The sequence below is a fragment of the Lepisosteus oculatus genome, chromosome 26 (genome assembly GCF_040954835.1).
Source record: "Lepisosteus oculatus isolate fLepOcu1 chromosome 26, fLepOcu1.hap2, whole genome shotgun sequence".
Classification (NCBI taxonomy): domain Eukaryota; kingdom Metazoa; phylum Chordata; class Actinopteri; order Semionotiformes; family Lepisosteidae; genus Lepisosteus; species Lepisosteus oculatus.
Window position 1 is genome coordinate 8,713,247 of NC_090721.1, and position 17,677 is coordinate 8,730,923.

The window sequence follows — 17,677 nt, forward strand, 5'->3', positions numbered from 1 at the left end:
TGAACACAAAATTGAAACCTCTCTGCACCACCTACATGCACTAAAAAGAAGTGCCATTGCCCCTGTTCCAAGGAATTCTATTACAACATTTATTAAGTTTAGTTAATGGGTGACAAATTAAGAGAAAAACCAAGGTTAGATTTCTGGCTGGAACTGGCAGGAAAGAGGAGGTCGCCACAAAGGTATTTGGCCAGTTAACCCTTCCAGTACACACTGCGGTTTTGTTTTATGCTGTTTAAACCTTGCAAATGAACAAAATGGTTTGTTACAGTAATTTGGAAGCAATATAACTTGGCAGGATGAGTAGTTTTTGATCAGCAGCAAAAGCATAAACTGCAGCTGAAATCAGTGAATCAAACATTCAGTCATTCTTAATTTAATTAAAATTGTTAGATAACACCTTTTAAGTACATTTAAACCTAGGAATACACCTGCAGGTGTTAACAATGGAAAACAATATTGTTTAAAAATTTCACGTTGGTAATGATCATAGCAGTCTAACTGGGAATGTCAGACATAGTCTAATCTGCTTCAAGGAATTTAATACTCTAACCTAAGCAGACCCAGGTGGGGCCTTGGCTGGCTCATGAAGGGTTAAGTGTGAATAGGAGCTGTCCCAAATCCCCTGGGTATTCTAATACATTGTGATGTCATGGAGGTACTGTTCTGCAGGCAGGAGGAGGGAGCCCATTGCAAGAGGCACAGGTTAGAGTGAACTGGGAGTGGGACTGATGGAGATGAGCATCTAAACTGGACAGGACCAAAGGCAGCACCTTAAGTCTTTGCTGGCGCTTCTGATGTTCCACTCCAGCTCCTTTGGGTAAGAATGGTGAACTGGGCATTTGCTCTTTATCCCCTAAATTATTCCCTGTACCTTTTCACTGTGAGCAACGGGTGCTCAAAAATGACAGCAAGGGTCTTGCTCATCTGTAGAAGAGAAGTAAAGACCTTTACTACTGTGTTGATGGATTTGTTTTAGTTCAGTTTTTGTGTTGTAAATGAAAAGGACAAATTTCAGCAGTGGAAAGCTCTACTGATTGATTAGTCCAAGTTGTTTTGTGTCAGGATTTTTCCAAGAGGTTTTTTTTATTCATGCTTTAACCAAGAATGTGTTTTCTGTTTTTTTTTCAAGGAGCATCCTTTAAAAAGAAACCAATAAAACCTAGTAGTAAAGTTAGCCTGAACCAGGATCCTGGCTTCCTGGAGTCAGATCATATTTGTGACTCCAGGAGTTCTCTCACTGGGGCGTTTTTCTGTTTAATTGTGCTCAGGCGAGCTGCGCAGCTCGGTGTTTGACCAAGGCTAAAGCACTTTTTCATCTCATTGTCTTTCTCAGATTTTGGCTTTGAGTTTCCTTCCAGTCCTGTTTTTTCTTTCTGCGGAGGGAGATAAACTTCCTCTTACTGTAATTTTGTACTCGCTAAAGGAGAGAATGGCGACAAAAAAGTCACCAGAAGTGCTTTTCCAGACATTATGGTGTTCAGCAGGATGTGAATCAGAGGCAGAAACGAAACCTAAGAAGACAACCTCTGTGCTCCCACTCAATCTCTCCTTCTTTCTTTCTCTCTCCTCTGTTTTCCAGGCAGTCTCCAGAGACCGGAGGGCTCAAAGGCACTACAGGAGAGGATGAGTCCAACATTATTGTAGCAGTCAGGTATACCTGATGTTTCTCCGACTTCGAGCACACAAACTGGTGCTTTGTGAGGAAACTCAAACTTGTAATAATAATTTCTGAACCTTTACACAAAAACCTTTTAGAAACAAATGCCTATGAGCAAACAAGGCCCAGTGCTATGTTACATGCAGGCTGCCTTTCAGTTCTCTGCGGTGTCTCTTTGTGTCTGTCTGCGATCAGGGTGAGACCTCTGAGTGATGAGGAGCACAGTCATGGACATCAGGCGGCACTGTATTGTCCTGACCGGCGCACACTGCTGGTGAGAGCTCCTAATCACACCTCTGTTCATGCTTTGTTCTCTCTCTTATAGGGGACAAACAGTTTTTTCCGTGTGGAGTTTGCATGTTCAAGTGTTATTGTTTTTTTGCTGGGTGTTTCTGTCCACCTTCAAAACTTTGATATAATTTAATTTGTGTATGTGTGTACATCACATCCAGAGTGCGGTCCTGCCTTGTGCCCTGCTCTGAAATTCCGTAAGAGGAATAGGTATCTTTCAGTTCAGGGCCACATGTGATTTAGACAGGGTTTAGGTTTGAGTTAAAGGTGCTCATCTGACGTTTACCAGTTAGTTAAGGTCCTAAACCCTTACAAACTTTATTCTAGGCCACAGAGAATTCTGTTTAAGAAGTATCTTAGCAAGATCTTAACTACTTTTAAGAGCTGTAGTAGGTTTTGACCTCAGAAGGCTTGGTGTGGGGGGTTGCTCTTGTTCAAGCAGCTCTGATTGTTTCCCATAGGTGAGTCACGGAGGGCAGGACAGAGCCTTCACCTTCGACGTGGTGCTGGAGCCTGGCAGCGGGCAGCACGAGGTCTTTGAGGAATGTGGGGTGAAGCGGCTCGTGGACATGGCGCTCGAGGGGTGAGGGGGGAGACCGGGGATCGCAGGGCTGCAGACACTGTCGTGGACACTTGCTTGGCCTCCCAGCTTCCGTCTGGCCTTGAGGCCAGCGCTGAAGAAAGACAGGAATAGGAAGCCCAGAGCTTTGCTTAATGATCCGGTATATGGCTGTGTAGTGTCCGTGCCCACTATTGCTGTTTAGTATGAGCAGGTGCACCATCGGCGAAAGACGAACCTTCTTCGCCTTCCTCCTCCTCCTCAGGCTCACTGTTGTAAATTCTGATTGCCATTGCAGATTCTCTTGCACGGTGTTTGCGTTTGGGCAGACGGGCTCGGGCAAGACCTACACCATCACAGGACCTCACTCCCAAGTAGGAACCTCCCGGCTTCTCTCTGCTCGGCTGCCACCCCCAGCCACAGCTGTGCCGTGTGAACAATTGAACACACAGCACTTCAAGCTCAGCAAAGCATCACCCTCTTTTTGGTGCAATCCTTTGTCCATTTCCATCTTGCTTACCACAGTTCATTGATGGCGTGATGGGGCTCAGCGAGTTTGCCTTGATGCAGAGGTCATTGTCCTACCTGCTGGACCAGGTGCAGTCCAAGAAAGAGACTTTGGCCCTCAGCGCTTCCTACCTGGAGATCTACAACGAGCAGGTAATGAATGAACTGCTCAGAGTCCTCTGTAAATACAGGGAAAAGGCAGATCAAAGTTAACCTTAACCTGAGAGTGATCAACTATGTATTCTGGCATTTTCATTGTTCTGTGGAAGAGCTGGCGAGGAACTAACATACCAGCTTGAGCTCAAGTTGATACAACCAAGAATAGATCTGCTTGCAATCATAAAGCAGCATGGAGCACATTCAAAGGAAGCAGTTTTACTGATAAAGAAATATCATGTTATATTAGAATAAGAATCCAGAATGGACCAAAAGAGATGGTCTTCAGATCACCTCAGAGGTTTGTGTGGCTGGATCCTGTCTTATTTCTGACAGGTGTTCTAATATTTTTGCATGCTATTCAGCATTTATTTTGTGCCTGGGCCCTGAGATGGTGGCTGTCTTTGCGGCTGGTTTCTCCACCTCTGTGTGGCCCTTCTGTCCCTGCAGGTCCACGACCTCCTCAACCCCTACCTGCCTGACTCACTGAGCGTCCGCGGGAGTAGGGCCTGTGGCTTCTACGTGGAGAACCTGTCCAGCGTGGAGTTTCACAGTCTGGACGCGGCCCTGAAGCTCCTGGAGGAAGGTATGGAGAGCCGGGCCTGAAAGGTTAACCCATTTTCCTTTGTGTTGAGAAAAATGTATTTGTATTTTTTTATATACTGTTTTGGACTGAGAGTAGATAAAAATTCTTCCAGTTTTTGATCAAATATTTTTTGACTCTGTGGCATTTCGAGGGGCGTGTCCAGTGTGGAGGCGGAGCCCTGGTTTAAGGGTGACGCGTTGCCTTAACAACCGCAGCTGTCCTGGCTGATTAAGAATGTGCTGCAGCTGTGGGGGCCCCTGTAAGAACAGACTGAGCCCCTCCCCGGAGGGAAAAGCAGACCCCCGCAAGGGGAGAACCTTCCAGCAACAGTCCCGGAGGGGGTTGTGGAGAGAGCATTGGGGATGTATTTTTGCTTCTTTTTCTTTCCTCTCCTGTCCCGTTGTGAGGATTCGCCGATGCAGGTGGAGTTTCTTTTGTTTTTGGCCTCACTCTCCTTTTTCTTCCAGTCTGGGCCCTGATAAACAGGGACAGTCTAGTCTAGCTGCCGCTGTCCCAAGTGGTTTCTTTTTCCCCAGACTGGGCCCCGTTAGATAGGGATTGTCCAGTCTGGATGGCACTTTGCAAAGCCGTGTACTTTTTCCTTTTTGTTTTGGGGGTTTTCGCTAACCTCATACTGGTGCCCCCGCCCCCTCAGATGGGGCGTCGACTTTGACCAGTGTTCGCCATGACCCCTCCCACTCCCACTTCGTTACAACCCTTAATGACTCAGTTTATGCTGATGCTGCAAGGTAGTATTTGACCACATTAGGCCTTGAGATGACTCCAGTTTCCTCCCACAGTCCAAAGACTGGCTTCTGGGATAACGGGCCCTGGTGTGGATCTGTGGGTGTCTGTGTTTGTGTGTCTACCCCACAATGGGCTGGCATCCCATACAGGGTGTAACCTGACTTGTGAGTATAGTTCAGCTCCTCTGCGTCACTGTATTGGATAAAATGGACAGATGGAGTGACCTTGAGGCCCTGTTTCTTGGGCTCTTTGCCTACCTACCTGCCCCTCTTGTTCTCTGTCTTCTGTGCAGGAATGCGGAACAGACAGATGTCGTCTCACTCCCTGAACAAGCACTCCAGCCGCAGTCACTGCATGTTCACCGTCTACATCGAGAGCGAATCGGTGACGATCCCTTCCTCTTCCTCTTCTTCTGCACTCGTACCTTCTCACGCACTCTCAATCGCTTCGAAACGCAGGCATGAGGTTGAAGGGCAAGAGATGTTCATGTCTGAATGCCCGAAGGAGCAACAGATGTTTCTTTCCAATGCAGTTAGTCTTACAGGTCACCCTTGATTACTTTGTGATGATTAAGAACACTTTTAAATATTGATCAATCAATCAAATAATTTGTTCAACGTAGAGGTCTCTGCTCCTTGTGAGCTTAAGGATATTAAGTTATTAGTTCAAGATGACATAAGTTATAATAAATCATTTGCCAAACTGATGACAGAAACTGGACCAGCAATTTTGGAACTGCTGATTTGCTGGGGAGGTGTAGATCTGCTGCTCTAGAAGCAGATCTAGAATCTCTAACCCAGAATCCAGAATCTCTTGGTTTTCATTCCAGCCCAGCTCTCAGACACAATGTTGGACCTGGTCTAGTTAGTCTAGATAAATATAAGCTTTAGTGACTAAGTCTATAAAACATAAGGGACTGATATTCTTCATGAAGGAAATGGTATAGAATACCTAAATGAATAACTTAGCCTTTTCATTTTGAGAAGGCTCCCTTAATTACAAGGTTGACTCACTTGTATCAAACAGCTTTTTGCCACATGCTTTAACAATACAAGGGAATTTTACTTGGAGTGTCTTGTGTGGCCGCCTGTTAACGTGTTTCGGCCCCTTTTCCCCATGAGCACCAGGCTGAGGAGGAAGGGTGCGCTGGGTGTCTGGCCAGGCATGGCAAACTGTGCATCGTGGACCTGGCGGGCAGCGAGAGGGCAAAGGGCACGGACTCCACGGGGGAGCTCCTGGAGGAGACCAGCAACATCAACCGCAGTCTGCTCACCCTGGGTGGGTGTGCCCAGCTGCAGTCCTCCAGAATCCCACTTCAAACTGAAAAGAAAACTATACAACGTTACTTTTACAGCCGGTTATTATGAATGTCAAAAGTGAAGCCACAGGGGGACCTAGTTTCATAATACAACAGTTTAGGCATATCCATCAAGGAGCTCAAAAGTGAATATTGAACAAGAATGTTTTAAAATATTTTTTTAAGCAGTCTCTTGGCCTGTATGCCTGTTGGGAGCACATTTGAATTCTGCCACCTCAGGAGGCCCTCTGAAGAGATATGAGCTTGCTGTCTGAAACTCAACATATTTTAGCCTCATTTTGGGCACAGTGGACACATGGCTAACGGTGGCTATCATGAAAAGAACTAGTTTATTACTGTGCTCCAGTACCTGGAGGGACATTGTTCCTAGTTTTACCAGGCCAGACGAGGAGAGCCCCAGCCCCAGTCACCCTACAGGTGACCTATAATATTATAGGAATGTTATTTGAGGATTAGCGATGTTATTTGAGGATTAGCATCACTTGTTTCCTAAGTAATGTTTCTATTGAGGGAAAACATGTCCCTGAGGATAATCCAAGTTTTGTTCCAACTGATCTCAAAAGATTTTGATTGAATGCACCACCTGTTTAATTGATTCAATGTTTAAGTAGTTCAGTTCTTCCAGGCCTTTAGAAATTGATGATTTAACCTTGAATAGTCTGACCTGAAGAAGGCACCACAGCTGAAACCTTGTCTCTTTTCTTTTCAGCAAGTAATGAACTACCTGTTCCTTTGCAGCCTATGCATGATGACACAGCTCCCTACTCCAACTTCTTGATAGTTTAACAGCTGGCTATAAACCTATAAAACCTGCTTGACTGGGGCTCTCCAGGAGCAGGGTTGGAGTTTCCTTCTATAGAGAAAGTGAACAAAATGAGTTTGGTGATGCACTGTCATCTCTGACCTTTTGTGTTGGTCTGATGTTAATGATTCCCAAGTGTAATCTCAGCCTTAGACATTACACTGCTATTGCTTGTATTCATTTCTGCACAGGGAAGTGTATCTCTGCTCTGGTGGATCCCAAAAAGAGGGAGGGACACATCCCATACCGAGACAGCAAGCTCACAAAGCTGCTTTCTGATTCGCTGGGAGGCTCAGGGGTCACACTCATGGTGAGCAACCTCACTGTCTTATACCACTGCCAGTTGCACAGATTACAACACCTGATTGTTAATATCAATGACGTACAAAAGGTTAAAATGTAGAAATAACAGTAAAGGTAGAATTAACAGTATCGTCTAAGAAATATACAAAATTCTCAATCACTGTTTGAATAAGAATGCAAGAATAAGATGATGAACATTTTTTACAGACTTTAAATTTAATGAAGCAAGCATGGTAAGGTCAGACGCACCTTCTGTGCAGTGTACAGTGTACTTCTGGGCGGAGCGGAGGCTCTGTGGCTCAGGATCTGCGCCTGTGGCTGGAAGGTTGCCAGTTCAAATCCCGCAGCCGGCAGAGAATTCCTACTCTGTTGGGCCCCTGAGCAAGGCCCTTAACCCATCCTGCTCCAGGGGCGTTGTACAATGGCTGACCCTGCGCTCTGACCCCAAGCTTCTCTCTCCCCGTCTGTGTCTCATGGAGAGCAAGCTGGGGTATGTGAAAAGACGAATTCCTAATGCAAGAAATTGTACAGGGTTAATAAAGTGATGTTATGTTATGGATGATATTTGTTCTGACATACTGTAAATGCACTGTAGCTGTGAAGTGACTGCTGCCCTCTTGTGTCCAGATTGCATGTGTGTCCCCCTCTGTCACTAACCTGCAAGAGACCATGAACACACTGCGCTATGCCAGCAGAGCCAGAAAGATCAAAAACAGACCCATGGCTAAGCGGGTAAGAACTTTTTGCTGATGGGGCATCCAATTAAAACAGGGTCTGCAGTGTTACTCTCCAAAAGTATTTAAATGGTTTAAGTTACACAAGATGTTATTTTCTCCTTGAGCCATGCAGAGTCATTTGTAATTTTCTTTAATATAGAGGCCTGTTGCATCTTTATAAACTGATTCCACTAAGCAAAACAAACTTATAATCTTTCTTTTTTTTTAAAAGAGCAACATAGCTGGAGCTAGACTTTTGACAGAACAGAATCTTGCCTCCCAGTGAAACAAGTTCAGGGGCAAAGGTCAGAGGGCGTCGTCCTGGCAATCCAGTATCCCAGAGTTCTGTGCTGCTGTGCCCCTGTGCAGGACCTGCGAGAGAAGCTGGTGATCAGCCTGGAGAGGGAGGTCAGGCTTCTGCGCAGTGAAAATGTGCTGCTGAGACAGGAACTGCAGTTTCTTGAGGGGGAGAGGAATCCTGGAGTGGGCAGACAGGGTGCTGGGAGTATGAGTCCTTTTCAATCTCTTATAAGGGTGTCAGCTTTTTCTGTGAGGTCTCTGGACAGGTCAGTAGTTAAAGAGGGGCCTGCCTTGGAAGCCTATATGTTTACACATTTGTTTTTATTGTATTTGCATTGCTTGTGTCTCTTCCCCATCTTCTGAAATTGACCTAATTTGTGCTAGAATAAAGAAGGCATCTGTTGCTCAGGCCTTAGATTGCAGGCCAGTCCAACATCTCGACAGGTTCTCTGCTTTCTGGCTCTGCTACTGCCATTGTTCTACCCCTCTCTCCCTGTAGGGAGCAGTAGTGAGCCGGGGATGGTGGGGGTAGCAGAGGGCAAGAGAGGTAGCCATGGGCCTGATCACAGTCTGCCCAACCTGTTGAGGCAGATCATAGAGGAAAACAAGAAGCTACAGTGAGTCCCGCCCTAGCATTTACTCAGGACTGATCTTAATTATGTAACATTCTTTTCTTGTCGCTGTTGGTGTTATTATACTCTAAGATTGCTTATTGGATATTCCATTGCCTGGTGATGCTAATAATAATGTAATTTAATCAGTTGAGAACAAATTATTATTTTCAATGACAATTTGGAGATTACCCACTTATACAGCTGGACATCTTATTAGAGAAAAATGAATGTACCTGCCTCATGGGTGCAATGCTCTGTCTAGTATTTGAGCTCTAAACCTTCCAGTTTGACTTCCACAGGCCTAACCACTGTTCCGCACTGCTGTCAAATTAGTAATGGAGGCCATTGTGATTGTAATGCCATGTTGTCAGTGCTGCTAATGTAATGCAATTGGCACTGCTCTGCACGGCAGACGTGCCACTTGGGCTGATGTTGGAAGGTCTGCTATGTTCCTGTTCAGGCAGGAGAAGACGACACTGCTGTGCAGTCAGGAGGCCTCCAAGCAGCAGAGGGCGCTCTTGGCGCAGGAGAACACCCGGCTACTGCGCAAACTGGAAGACCTGGAAAGGTACGTCACGCCACACCTTTGCTGAGTGGGCCACACGGCAGAGGACTATTTCGCTGACAGAGGAGGCAAACGACTTTGTACAGAACTCTGTCACACTCCCACAACAGGCAGTGGATCTTGGGTGCTGTGCTAGATTGATCTAAATCGTAGACAAAAGAAGAGCATACATAAACAGTTTGCAGCAGGGCTATCCAATCTAGTCCATACTTGGAGGCCTGGTGTGCCGGTGGGTTTTCATCCAACTCGGATTTTAACAAGCTAAACTCACAGGTTTCCAGTTACCTGGATCTACAACAGCTCCTCCCTGCAGGCTCATGCTGACCCTCTGTGTTCTCTCCAGGGTGATGGCCGCCTCCCCAGTGGTCAGCAGTAGCCACTCCGGTCACTCCCTGAGCAGCGCCAGCAGTTGCGGCAGTGCCAACCCCCCCCACCGCCAGCACTCACCCGCTGCCCCCCCGCCGCCCGCCCACGGGCACTCCTGCCACACCGTGAGTCCCCCCACCCCATCCCTGGCCCATCTGGGGCTCCGCGCGACACAGGCCTGACACGTCTCCAGATGTACGAACCGGCTGGAGAAGACGCCACTCTGAAGTCGTCCCCTGGATCTGAGGCCAGGCCAACTGAGCTGTCGATTGTTGAATCAAATCAATCTGCAGTGATTCCAGGCAGTCTCAAAACGCATCTCGGAGCAATTCAAAATCTCCTTCTAGGTGGCTTTGACTTTGCCGTATTTTCTCAGGAATTAACCTAGGGGGATGTGGACCTTCTTCTTTCTCTACGCCTGTTCAGACTGCTTGGGAATGACTCAGACCCCACCCTGGTGTTTGCCTTCCACAGGATCGACGTGTTGCCTGTCCCTGGTATCCCTGCCTTCACTGCTGCAGATGTCCCCCTGACAGCGCCTTACAGGTCTCACATTGCTTAGGAATGTTTTCCATATGTTTTTTCTCTTCATGGTAAAGTGCTGATCAGGAGCACTTCTTTAGCTTGACAAAGTCATGGCCTTTTCTTTTGTCTTGGTATGTTCTTTTGTCAAAGGCTGAGGTGAGAATGCAGGAAGTTCTGTGACAAGTCCTTGACTAATGTATCGGCCATTTATTCCTGTTTTCTTTTTGGGCACAGTGTCGACCGCAGCCACAGTGGAACACCAGGCCCTGCCCATTTATGGCACAGGAAGACCCCGCCCCTCTGCATCCCCTCTTCTTAAGAGGAGGGGCTTCCCATATAGATCAACACAGGCAGGTTTGTGCTCTCTCACCTGTGCCTGACCTCCTCTACAGTCGACAGGGAATTCCTAGGGAAGTATCCACAGGGAAATTTAAATGGACTGAACTGTAGAATAGCCTGATGATACAACGCATTTTTATGTTTTTGCAATGTTGATGCCTCTTTAAAGAGCTTGACGCTTTAGATATTTGGAGAAATGAACATTAACTGGGCAGACGATTTTGAGAATAAAGGGTATACCATATCCTGCGTGTGTCTGCCCTGTAACGGACTGGTGTCCCATCCAGGGTGTGTCCTGCTCCACTGTGACCCTGAGTTGGCAGGAGGGTTTATAAAATGGATGGTTTGATGGATGGAAACACCATATCAATTAATCCGTATGAGTGGAACCACAAACACAAGAGCTGCAAATAATTTGATGTTGTAAGGACTCCATCCCTGTGGTCCGATTAACCTCTGTCACTCCTACATAACCCTCCCACAGGCCAGTCTCTCTCTTTGTCCTTCCAGATTGGGCAGCTGCCCCTGCTGGTCTGCTCGTACCAGCACAAAGCAGCCAAAACGTCTCCAGACTGTCAAAGTGCCCTGCAGGACCAAGCCCACCAGCCAGGCCCCAGCTTGAGCCTGGTCCGCAGAAAAAAGTTAGTGCCCCCCCTGTGTTAGAAATTGATTTCATAGCTCTGTTTGCATTGAAACACTTATGTTTTGTGCTGAAAACCTGCTTTGTGATGCAAATCCCTCCTCTGCAAGTCTGCAAGAGAAATGCCAAACTCTCCTATGACACCAGACATTTTCATTCATAGGTGACAAAGAGTCACTAGCCTTGATAAAAAAATGGTGTCTGGAATGTTTGGTGTCACAGAAACTTTAACGCAGCAATGCTGCTGCTGATCGAGACGGTGAAGGGGCCCTGCACAATGAAGTCCGGTGCACGAGGAAGTGTAAGGAAGCAGGGATGAACAGTGACACGAGTTTCCCTTCTGTGCAGGAGCCAGGCGGAGACCGACGGCTATGCTGACCGCTTTCAGGTCATGAGGGATGCCAGGGCACAACAAGGGGGTCCCCCGCCCCAGAAGTCAAAGGGTAAAGTTGTCCCAACCGCTCCGCCCCTCCCAACACCCCCTGTCCAGGACATGGATACCCCAGCACCTCCTCCAGGGGCCGTGAGGAGGAGAGGTAATCATTTTGCTTGCATGTCAGAACCGATGCCTGTGCTTTGTTCATGGCTGGAAATGGATACAGCCGATGTTCCTGTGAATTCCCTGCACAATGGCAATCCAAAGTTATGTCAGTGCTATTACAAAAATAGGTGCTTACCATGCAGCACAGTTTCTTGCATTTGATGTTTACAAGGAACAATGCCCAACCTACTTTGAAAACGATGGCACCTAGTGTGCAGGTTGATCTTGGCATGAGTGCTCTGTTGTTTGACAATACGTGGCTGTAGGTCTTGACAACACTCCTCTCCACAGGAGGCTGCTGAAGGTCAAGTCAGTGGCTGCCCCTTCTGAGATCCCTGACTTTTCCTTTGCAGTGGAGCAGACAGAGGGGCTCAGACCACTGGGTACACCACACCCTCGTCACATGACCCGGGAGATCGGACACCATGGCAACGCCTGATGCAGGCAGCTCAGTGACGACAGAGGTTCCAAATACACAGCTGGTCTGTGCTGCCTCAGTGCGACACTGACCACTCAAACCAATGCTTTTGGCATTTCCTTCCGGGATTTTATCTAGGAGTTCTAGCTAATGGAAAGTAAAGAATATTGTTAATTCAACCAATATTGACTTGTAATATACTAATTTGAGACAAAGATGAGGTTGTTGGGGGAGGAGAGTCCAGCATTTCCATTTGGTCATCACACACTGTATACCCGTCAGAAATCTGTTCTGTTTGCATAACTCTGTTCAATTATACTGTATTTCTTTGGAGAAAAAGACAGTAACCTGTTGGCAAATTCGCCCATTTCATTAATCACTGAGACTCAATTGCAAGTACAGGTAACAGACTTGAGCTGCAGAAGGGGGTTTTATTTCACTGAAATTGTTTATTTAACCAGAGGCCAATCTGTAAAATAAATGTAACGAGCCAATTATATTGCAGCATCTCCCATTATTCACTTTGTACCTCTTTAGATTACAAAGATTACCTATTATTTCCATTATTTGCAATTTCAGTCCTTCTGTGTTTTCCAAAACACATGGCTTATTATTTTTTAGAATTACTGAGACAGGGATAGTTTTGTCTTTCATTTCTTCTCTGCCAGGTCTGTTTCTGGGCAGCCCAGCCAGTATTTGGCGATGGATCTTGGGTACGGCGGCGTCACAGAGTCGATTCTCTTGGTCTGTAGGTTCACGCGGTAATATTGATCTAAAAACGAGCGAGAGAAAAAATCAGAGACAGAGTAGGTCTATTGTGAACCATGTAAATCAGATCCAAAAGAACTGGAGTTTTCTTCCACTTGGAATGAACTCTATTCCGAGACTTCTTTTCAAATATAAGTTGACAAAGCTTTGCAACCTTAACTTTTTACAAACATACAGGACTAGAACCCATGTATACTCATATAAAACGTGCTTATGTGATTTACAAATTACTTGAATATGACTAACTTAACCAAATCTTTTGATGAAACAGGTAAGAAAGGTAGGCAGACCGAGTCTCAATTTCGCGTCAATGTCTCATAGCAGACGATTAAAATGGCACGTGTGTCCTGTTCTTGATTCTTCCACAATGTGTGCTGTATGGACCCTAGGAGACCCACACAAGCGACTCTTTTCTATACTTTCCCCATGGTGAGCGCACACATACATTTATAGCTACTTTCAATGTTGCAGATTGTTTGTTTTAAGGGGACAGCTGTGGTTTGTTAAGTGGCTGTGAACAGGAGTGGTATTGCTTGTGCTTGTTTCGGAGCACCCTACAGTGCGTTTTGCCGAAGGGGTCGGTCAGTGTCTGCTGTAGCACTGACGCAGTCAGGAATGAAGGGGCTGACAAAGGAAGCTGCTCTTTCCCCTACCTTTAATGAAGAAGTAGATGCTCTGAACGGGCTGGCACTTGCTTAGCGCGTCGTAGGTGAAGTCCAGGGGGTCTAAGTCGTAGTTATAGTTGTCGGGCTCTTGCTGCCCCCTGCCTCTCTGCCTCGTCTGGTCCTGCCCGGTTTCCTCGTTCTGGCCGTAGTCTGGGAGCCAGAACTGATCCACTATGTCCCAGAAGGGAGAGCGGCTGAATCGGCCCCTCTGCTTCTGCCTCTGCCTCTGCCTCTGCTTCTGCCTCTGCCTCTGCCTGCCCCGTTTGTGGTTGCCATTGCTTCTCCACTTGGATACCGTCTTGGATTGGGCCTCCGGGCCCCTGGGGGTGACGTACAGCCGGCCGGCCATCACGGCGTCTATGGGGCCCGGAATCCCCCCCCAGTCCTTCTCGAGGGACCGCGGGCCAGAACTGCTGCTCTGCCCTGGGCGGGGGCCTGGAAGGACAGGGGAGCACGGGCTGGATACGCGAGCTGGTGGGTGGTTGAGCTGGCGGAGCTGTGGTGCACAGGGCTCTGCCATGTCTCCCCCTCCTGCCTCCCCTTCCTCCCGGACTCAGTGACCCCCAGTCCCCCCCCGCCCCCACTGCCCCCCCTTAAACTCACACACACGCGCACACTCGCACGCACACTCGTAGGGTCCGCCTGTCTTACTGTTGTGGAAGAGGAAGCTGAAGAGGTCCTCGAAGCTGTCGATCTTCAGCGCAGTGTAGCGGGTGAAGAGTGTGGACGGGGCCATCCTGGAGCACTCCTCCTGGGACGGCTGTTGTCTGAACTCGTACTGGTAGTACTGGTCGCCTGAGTGGGGAGAGGGGATGGGGAAGGTAGCGGCTGCCTGTGCACAACCAGTTGGAATACGGCCTAATCCTGCAGAACCCTGAATGAGCCAGCTGGGCCGGGGAGGAACTCAATTCACAGAGTCTTCTAAATTACTCTTGCTTTTGACAATCAGACGCTACATAAAAAATGCTCAGGACTGTGATTCTCACAGGGCCAGAGTTGTACACCACTGTGTTCAAATCTCTGCCCCCAGGATAATTGGGACTTGCCAAATGTCCATCACTCATTCAATTTCGAGAGTTTGACAAAGCACATAAACAGATGTCGTACATTTATTAAATAACAAGACTGCTTGCTGTTCAAGTAGACTAAAGGTCTCACTTTTGTAGGGGAACTGGATGTAATTGTATAGTCAAATGTTGGACGATGTGAAAGGCCCACTTGATTCCTGGGCCCGTCAGGTGCTCTGAGGCCCAGAGAGAAGCGGTGCTGCTCCGTTGCCTGATCTAGTCGGATGAGGTGACCCGCAGGGAGCTCGGCCTGTGCCGACGCCCCTAGGGCAGGGCAGGGCGGCCCAGGGAGCCGGTGTAGGAGCAGGGGGAGGAGGTACCTTTGAAGAAGTAGACCTTCTCTCTGCTGTAGTAGTTGGCAGCGGGGAGGGCGAAGGCGCCGTCCACGTCCTCGGGAATGTTGGCGAACCCCACGGAGATCTCCCGCGGGTAGTCGGGGTCCAGGAAGCCGTCGTCAAACCGCCAGTACTTGCTGCCCTGATTTAGAGAACAGCCGAGCACTGACTCCTCCAAGTGTGACCCACACCCTGGGGCAGGAGTGTCTGTTCTTGCACTCTAAGGCAGTCCTGGTTCTGGAGGGCTGGTATGTCCGCGGGCTTTCATCCCAGCTGGACTCGTTAACGAGATAAACCAGCCGGCTTCTGGCTTAATCGGGCCCGTTTAACAGCTTCTCCCGGCACTTGGGATGCAGGTGCTTGAAAGAGACCTAGAAGCCCAGAGACACACAGTGTCCCTCCAGGATCAGGACTGGACACCAGTGGTATAAGGAAACTGCCATCCAACGTCAATTTAAACTGCACTATCTGGTTAGAGAACGGATGGAGCGAACCTTGAAGATGTAGCTCTTGCCCTGGCAGTTGATGCGGGTGAAGGCGGCATCGATGGGCCCCTCGATGCCCCACACGTCCTTGATGAGCTTGGGGTACCCCGGCCTCACCTCCTTCTCATCCAGCTCGTAGAAATGCTCCCCTGGCAGAGCAGACACACCCACACCCGTCACACCCACGGGCTCATCGTGAGGGGTGCCGGGCACCAACCTGTACGTGGATCATCTCTAGACATTCAGGAACTCTAGAGGTGGCAGAGCCAGAAGTAGGAAAACAACACCAAAGTTCTACAAGGGACTCGGCTAGAAGGTGCAAAACACGCTGAGGGCGCAGTTCAGGGTCTCTGTTATTGGCACTCTCTTGGTATTGACTGATTAAAGCACCCTTTGGTCTTGCCAATGGGTTCACATCTACTGGCTTTGACTGAATTTGTATTTTGTACAGGGGAATTCACTCTGCTAACCTTTAAAAGGATAATCTCAAGGCGATCTTGAGCAAGATTTGACTACAAGATCCACCTTTGGTCCTGCCACACTCTTTGGGGATCTGCCACTGGCTACGCTGCTTCTGTCTCGATGTAAAGAGTCACAGGGCAGGGTGCCAGTGAAGCTGACCACCACACCCCCATGCCCCCTCTCTCTCACCTCGGAAAGCAAAGATGGAGCCATTCTTGAGCTGCATGAAGGCGTCGAATGGCTTCCCGCTGCAGGTCTCGGATCCGGGGCCCGGCGGGCTGGGATCGGTGGGGGGGGGCTTTGTTTCCGGCTTGCTCTCCGTGTGCGTCGCTGTGGGTGCAGGCTTGATGGTGTTGGGGTTCAGGAGGCCCCCAGACTCCTCCGGCTTGGCAGAAACCGTGTCGTTGCTGTAGTCGTCATATTCGTCTTCCGGGACTTGAAACACGTCTCCGCGGACCACTGGCCCGAAGACAGAAGGACATTCCCAGTTAGCGTTTCAACCCCAGTCTTCCCCAGCCCTGCTGTTAGTGGGATTTGAAGTTCTCCTTTTGTGCTCAAAGATCAGAGCCTGGATGTATTTTCCCTACTCTGGTGAGGATTTTGTCCAGAATTCTGGTTATTTGTCTGTGATGTTTTCACCCATGTGCTCTGTGTAGGTTACCTTAATCTACACAGGTTTAGTGAGGTTGTAGTGTAAGAATGTTGGTGTTGTTTTTAATAGTGTATAACAATCGTAGCATCGAAGAAGTCTTATTGGATCACCTTTTGGGCGGCAGACAGTGTCATAATCGATGCAACAGCTCTGGTAGTACTTGCACATGGAGTCACACTGGCATTTCTTCTTGGCATCAAAACCACCATCACAGCGCCCCACGCAGGTCTCTGGAGGGAGAGACCAGACAGGAGAATGAAGAGCAGTCAAGACACACAGGCCTGTTTCTCTTTAACTCTGTTACTCCTGATGAAAACACTACTGTGGTGTCCCCTACAGCAGAAGCCCACTCCTGATGGAAGTGGCACAGTGCAATCGTGTTAAAAGCGTGGTAAAGCACAGGGAGAAAAGGCAGATCATGGGAAGGGACACCCAAATGGAGTAAAAGCATGGTAAAGCAATGTCTGCAAATCTGCACAGGGGTGCACAACTGCAGCCCCACAAGTCTCTGTATATCTGCTACAGGTGAAGAACTGGAGACAATAATTCCATCATTTAGATCTCCAAAAGCTGGAGAAAAACGAAAACCCTCAGAACTGGAGCCGTGCCAACAACTTTCATACATAGCCATTTCACAAACAGGTCTGTTTTAAAGCTAATGCTGTGTTTTGAAAAGGAAAAAAAACCCAACAACTTACCAAATCGACTTACTTAAAACACAGCGGGTCCCTGCCTCACTGCCAAGCCAAGTCAACTACTGCCACACTGCAATCAGCTATCAAAGCACAGGGAGCAACACTCTCTAGCCCATAGTGCAGCAGCGCTCCGACTAACGGAGTTAACCTGCAGATTGGAGAGGGCTTTCCAGAGCAGGGAAAGGAGAGCCACGGTAATGATGTCTTATCTTAAATCTGAGAGCGGGGAAAAAAAAGAAGAAGAAGAGGCGAAAGTAGTAGGAAAGAGAAAAGAGCCATCTCGCTGCTTGTTCTTTTCACGTCTCCGCGTTAGCGAGCGCCCCACGTTAAAGCAGCGGAGCCGGTCTGGAGACGACATCTGCTAACCGCCGCCCTACCTTCCACCGCCAGGGCAGTGGCCAGTACAGCCGCCAGCAGGACCGTCCCGAGCTGCATGCCGTCGGCCTGCGAGTCTGAAGGCAGGAGCGGGGCTCAGCGCTGTCTTCTGCAGACCGAGACCACGGGGCTCCAAAGTCCTTCACCTCCATCTGTTTGCTCTGCCCTGTTTTTGAACATTTCGGAGAATTAATCATTCACCAGAGAGAGAGCCCCCCGG

At 48.4% G+C, this 17,677-nt stretch overlaps 2 protein-coding genes across 4 annotated transcripts; one reads left to right on the forward strand and one right to left on the reverse strand.

Annotated features, from left to right (window-relative positions):
* Nucleotides 1–686: 686 nt before the first annotated feature.
* LOC138225137 (kinesin-like protein KIF12) lies at nucleotides 687–12,447 on the forward strand. 3 transcript variants are annotated; one of them, XM_069184310.1, is made up of 20 exons: nucleotides 687–820; nucleotides 1,583–1,654; nucleotides 1,856–1,934; nucleotides 2,413–2,534; nucleotides 2,809–2,884; nucleotides 3,036–3,170; nucleotides 3,624–3,759; nucleotides 4,799–4,890; nucleotides 5,628–5,784; nucleotides 6,818–6,936; nucleotides 7,557–7,661; nucleotides 8,015–8,150; nucleotides 8,445–8,562; nucleotides 9,020–9,127; nucleotides 9,468–9,615; nucleotides 9,965–10,036; nucleotides 10,250–10,369; nucleotides 10,865–10,995; nucleotides 11,343–11,530; nucleotides 11,889–12,447. In XM_069184310.1, the coding sequence occupies exons 1-20, from the start codon at nucleotides 798–800 to the stop codon at nucleotides 11,972–11,974; spliced, it is 2,223 nt and encodes a 740-aa protein (XP_069040411.1). In that variant the 5' UTR covers nucleotides 687–797; the 3' UTR covers nucleotides 11,975–12,447. The 3 variants fall into 3 exon arrangements, with proteins under 3 accessions (XP_069040411.1, XP_069040413.1, XP_069040412.1); XM_069184312.1 differs by having other exon boundaries at nucleotides 11,343–11,437; XM_069184311.1 differs by having other exon boundaries at nucleotides 5,634–5,784.
* Nucleotides 12,371–17,602, reverse strand: vtna (vitronectin a). The gene is made up of 8 exons (XM_006641066.3): nucleotides 17,460–17,602; nucleotides 16,498–16,617; nucleotides 15,925–16,194; nucleotides 15,283–15,422; nucleotides 14,774–14,930; nucleotides 14,038–14,181; nucleotides 13,375–13,821; nucleotides 12,371–12,725 (listed from the first exon to the last, which is right to left on the reverse strand). The coding sequence occupies exons 1-8, from the start codon at nucleotides 17,515–17,517 to the stop codon at nucleotides 12,604–12,606; spliced, it is 1,458 nt and encodes a 485-aa protein (XP_006641129.2). The 5' UTR covers nucleotides 17,518–17,602; the 3' UTR covers nucleotides 12,371–12,603.
* Nucleotides 17,603–17,677: the final 75 nt, after the last annotated feature.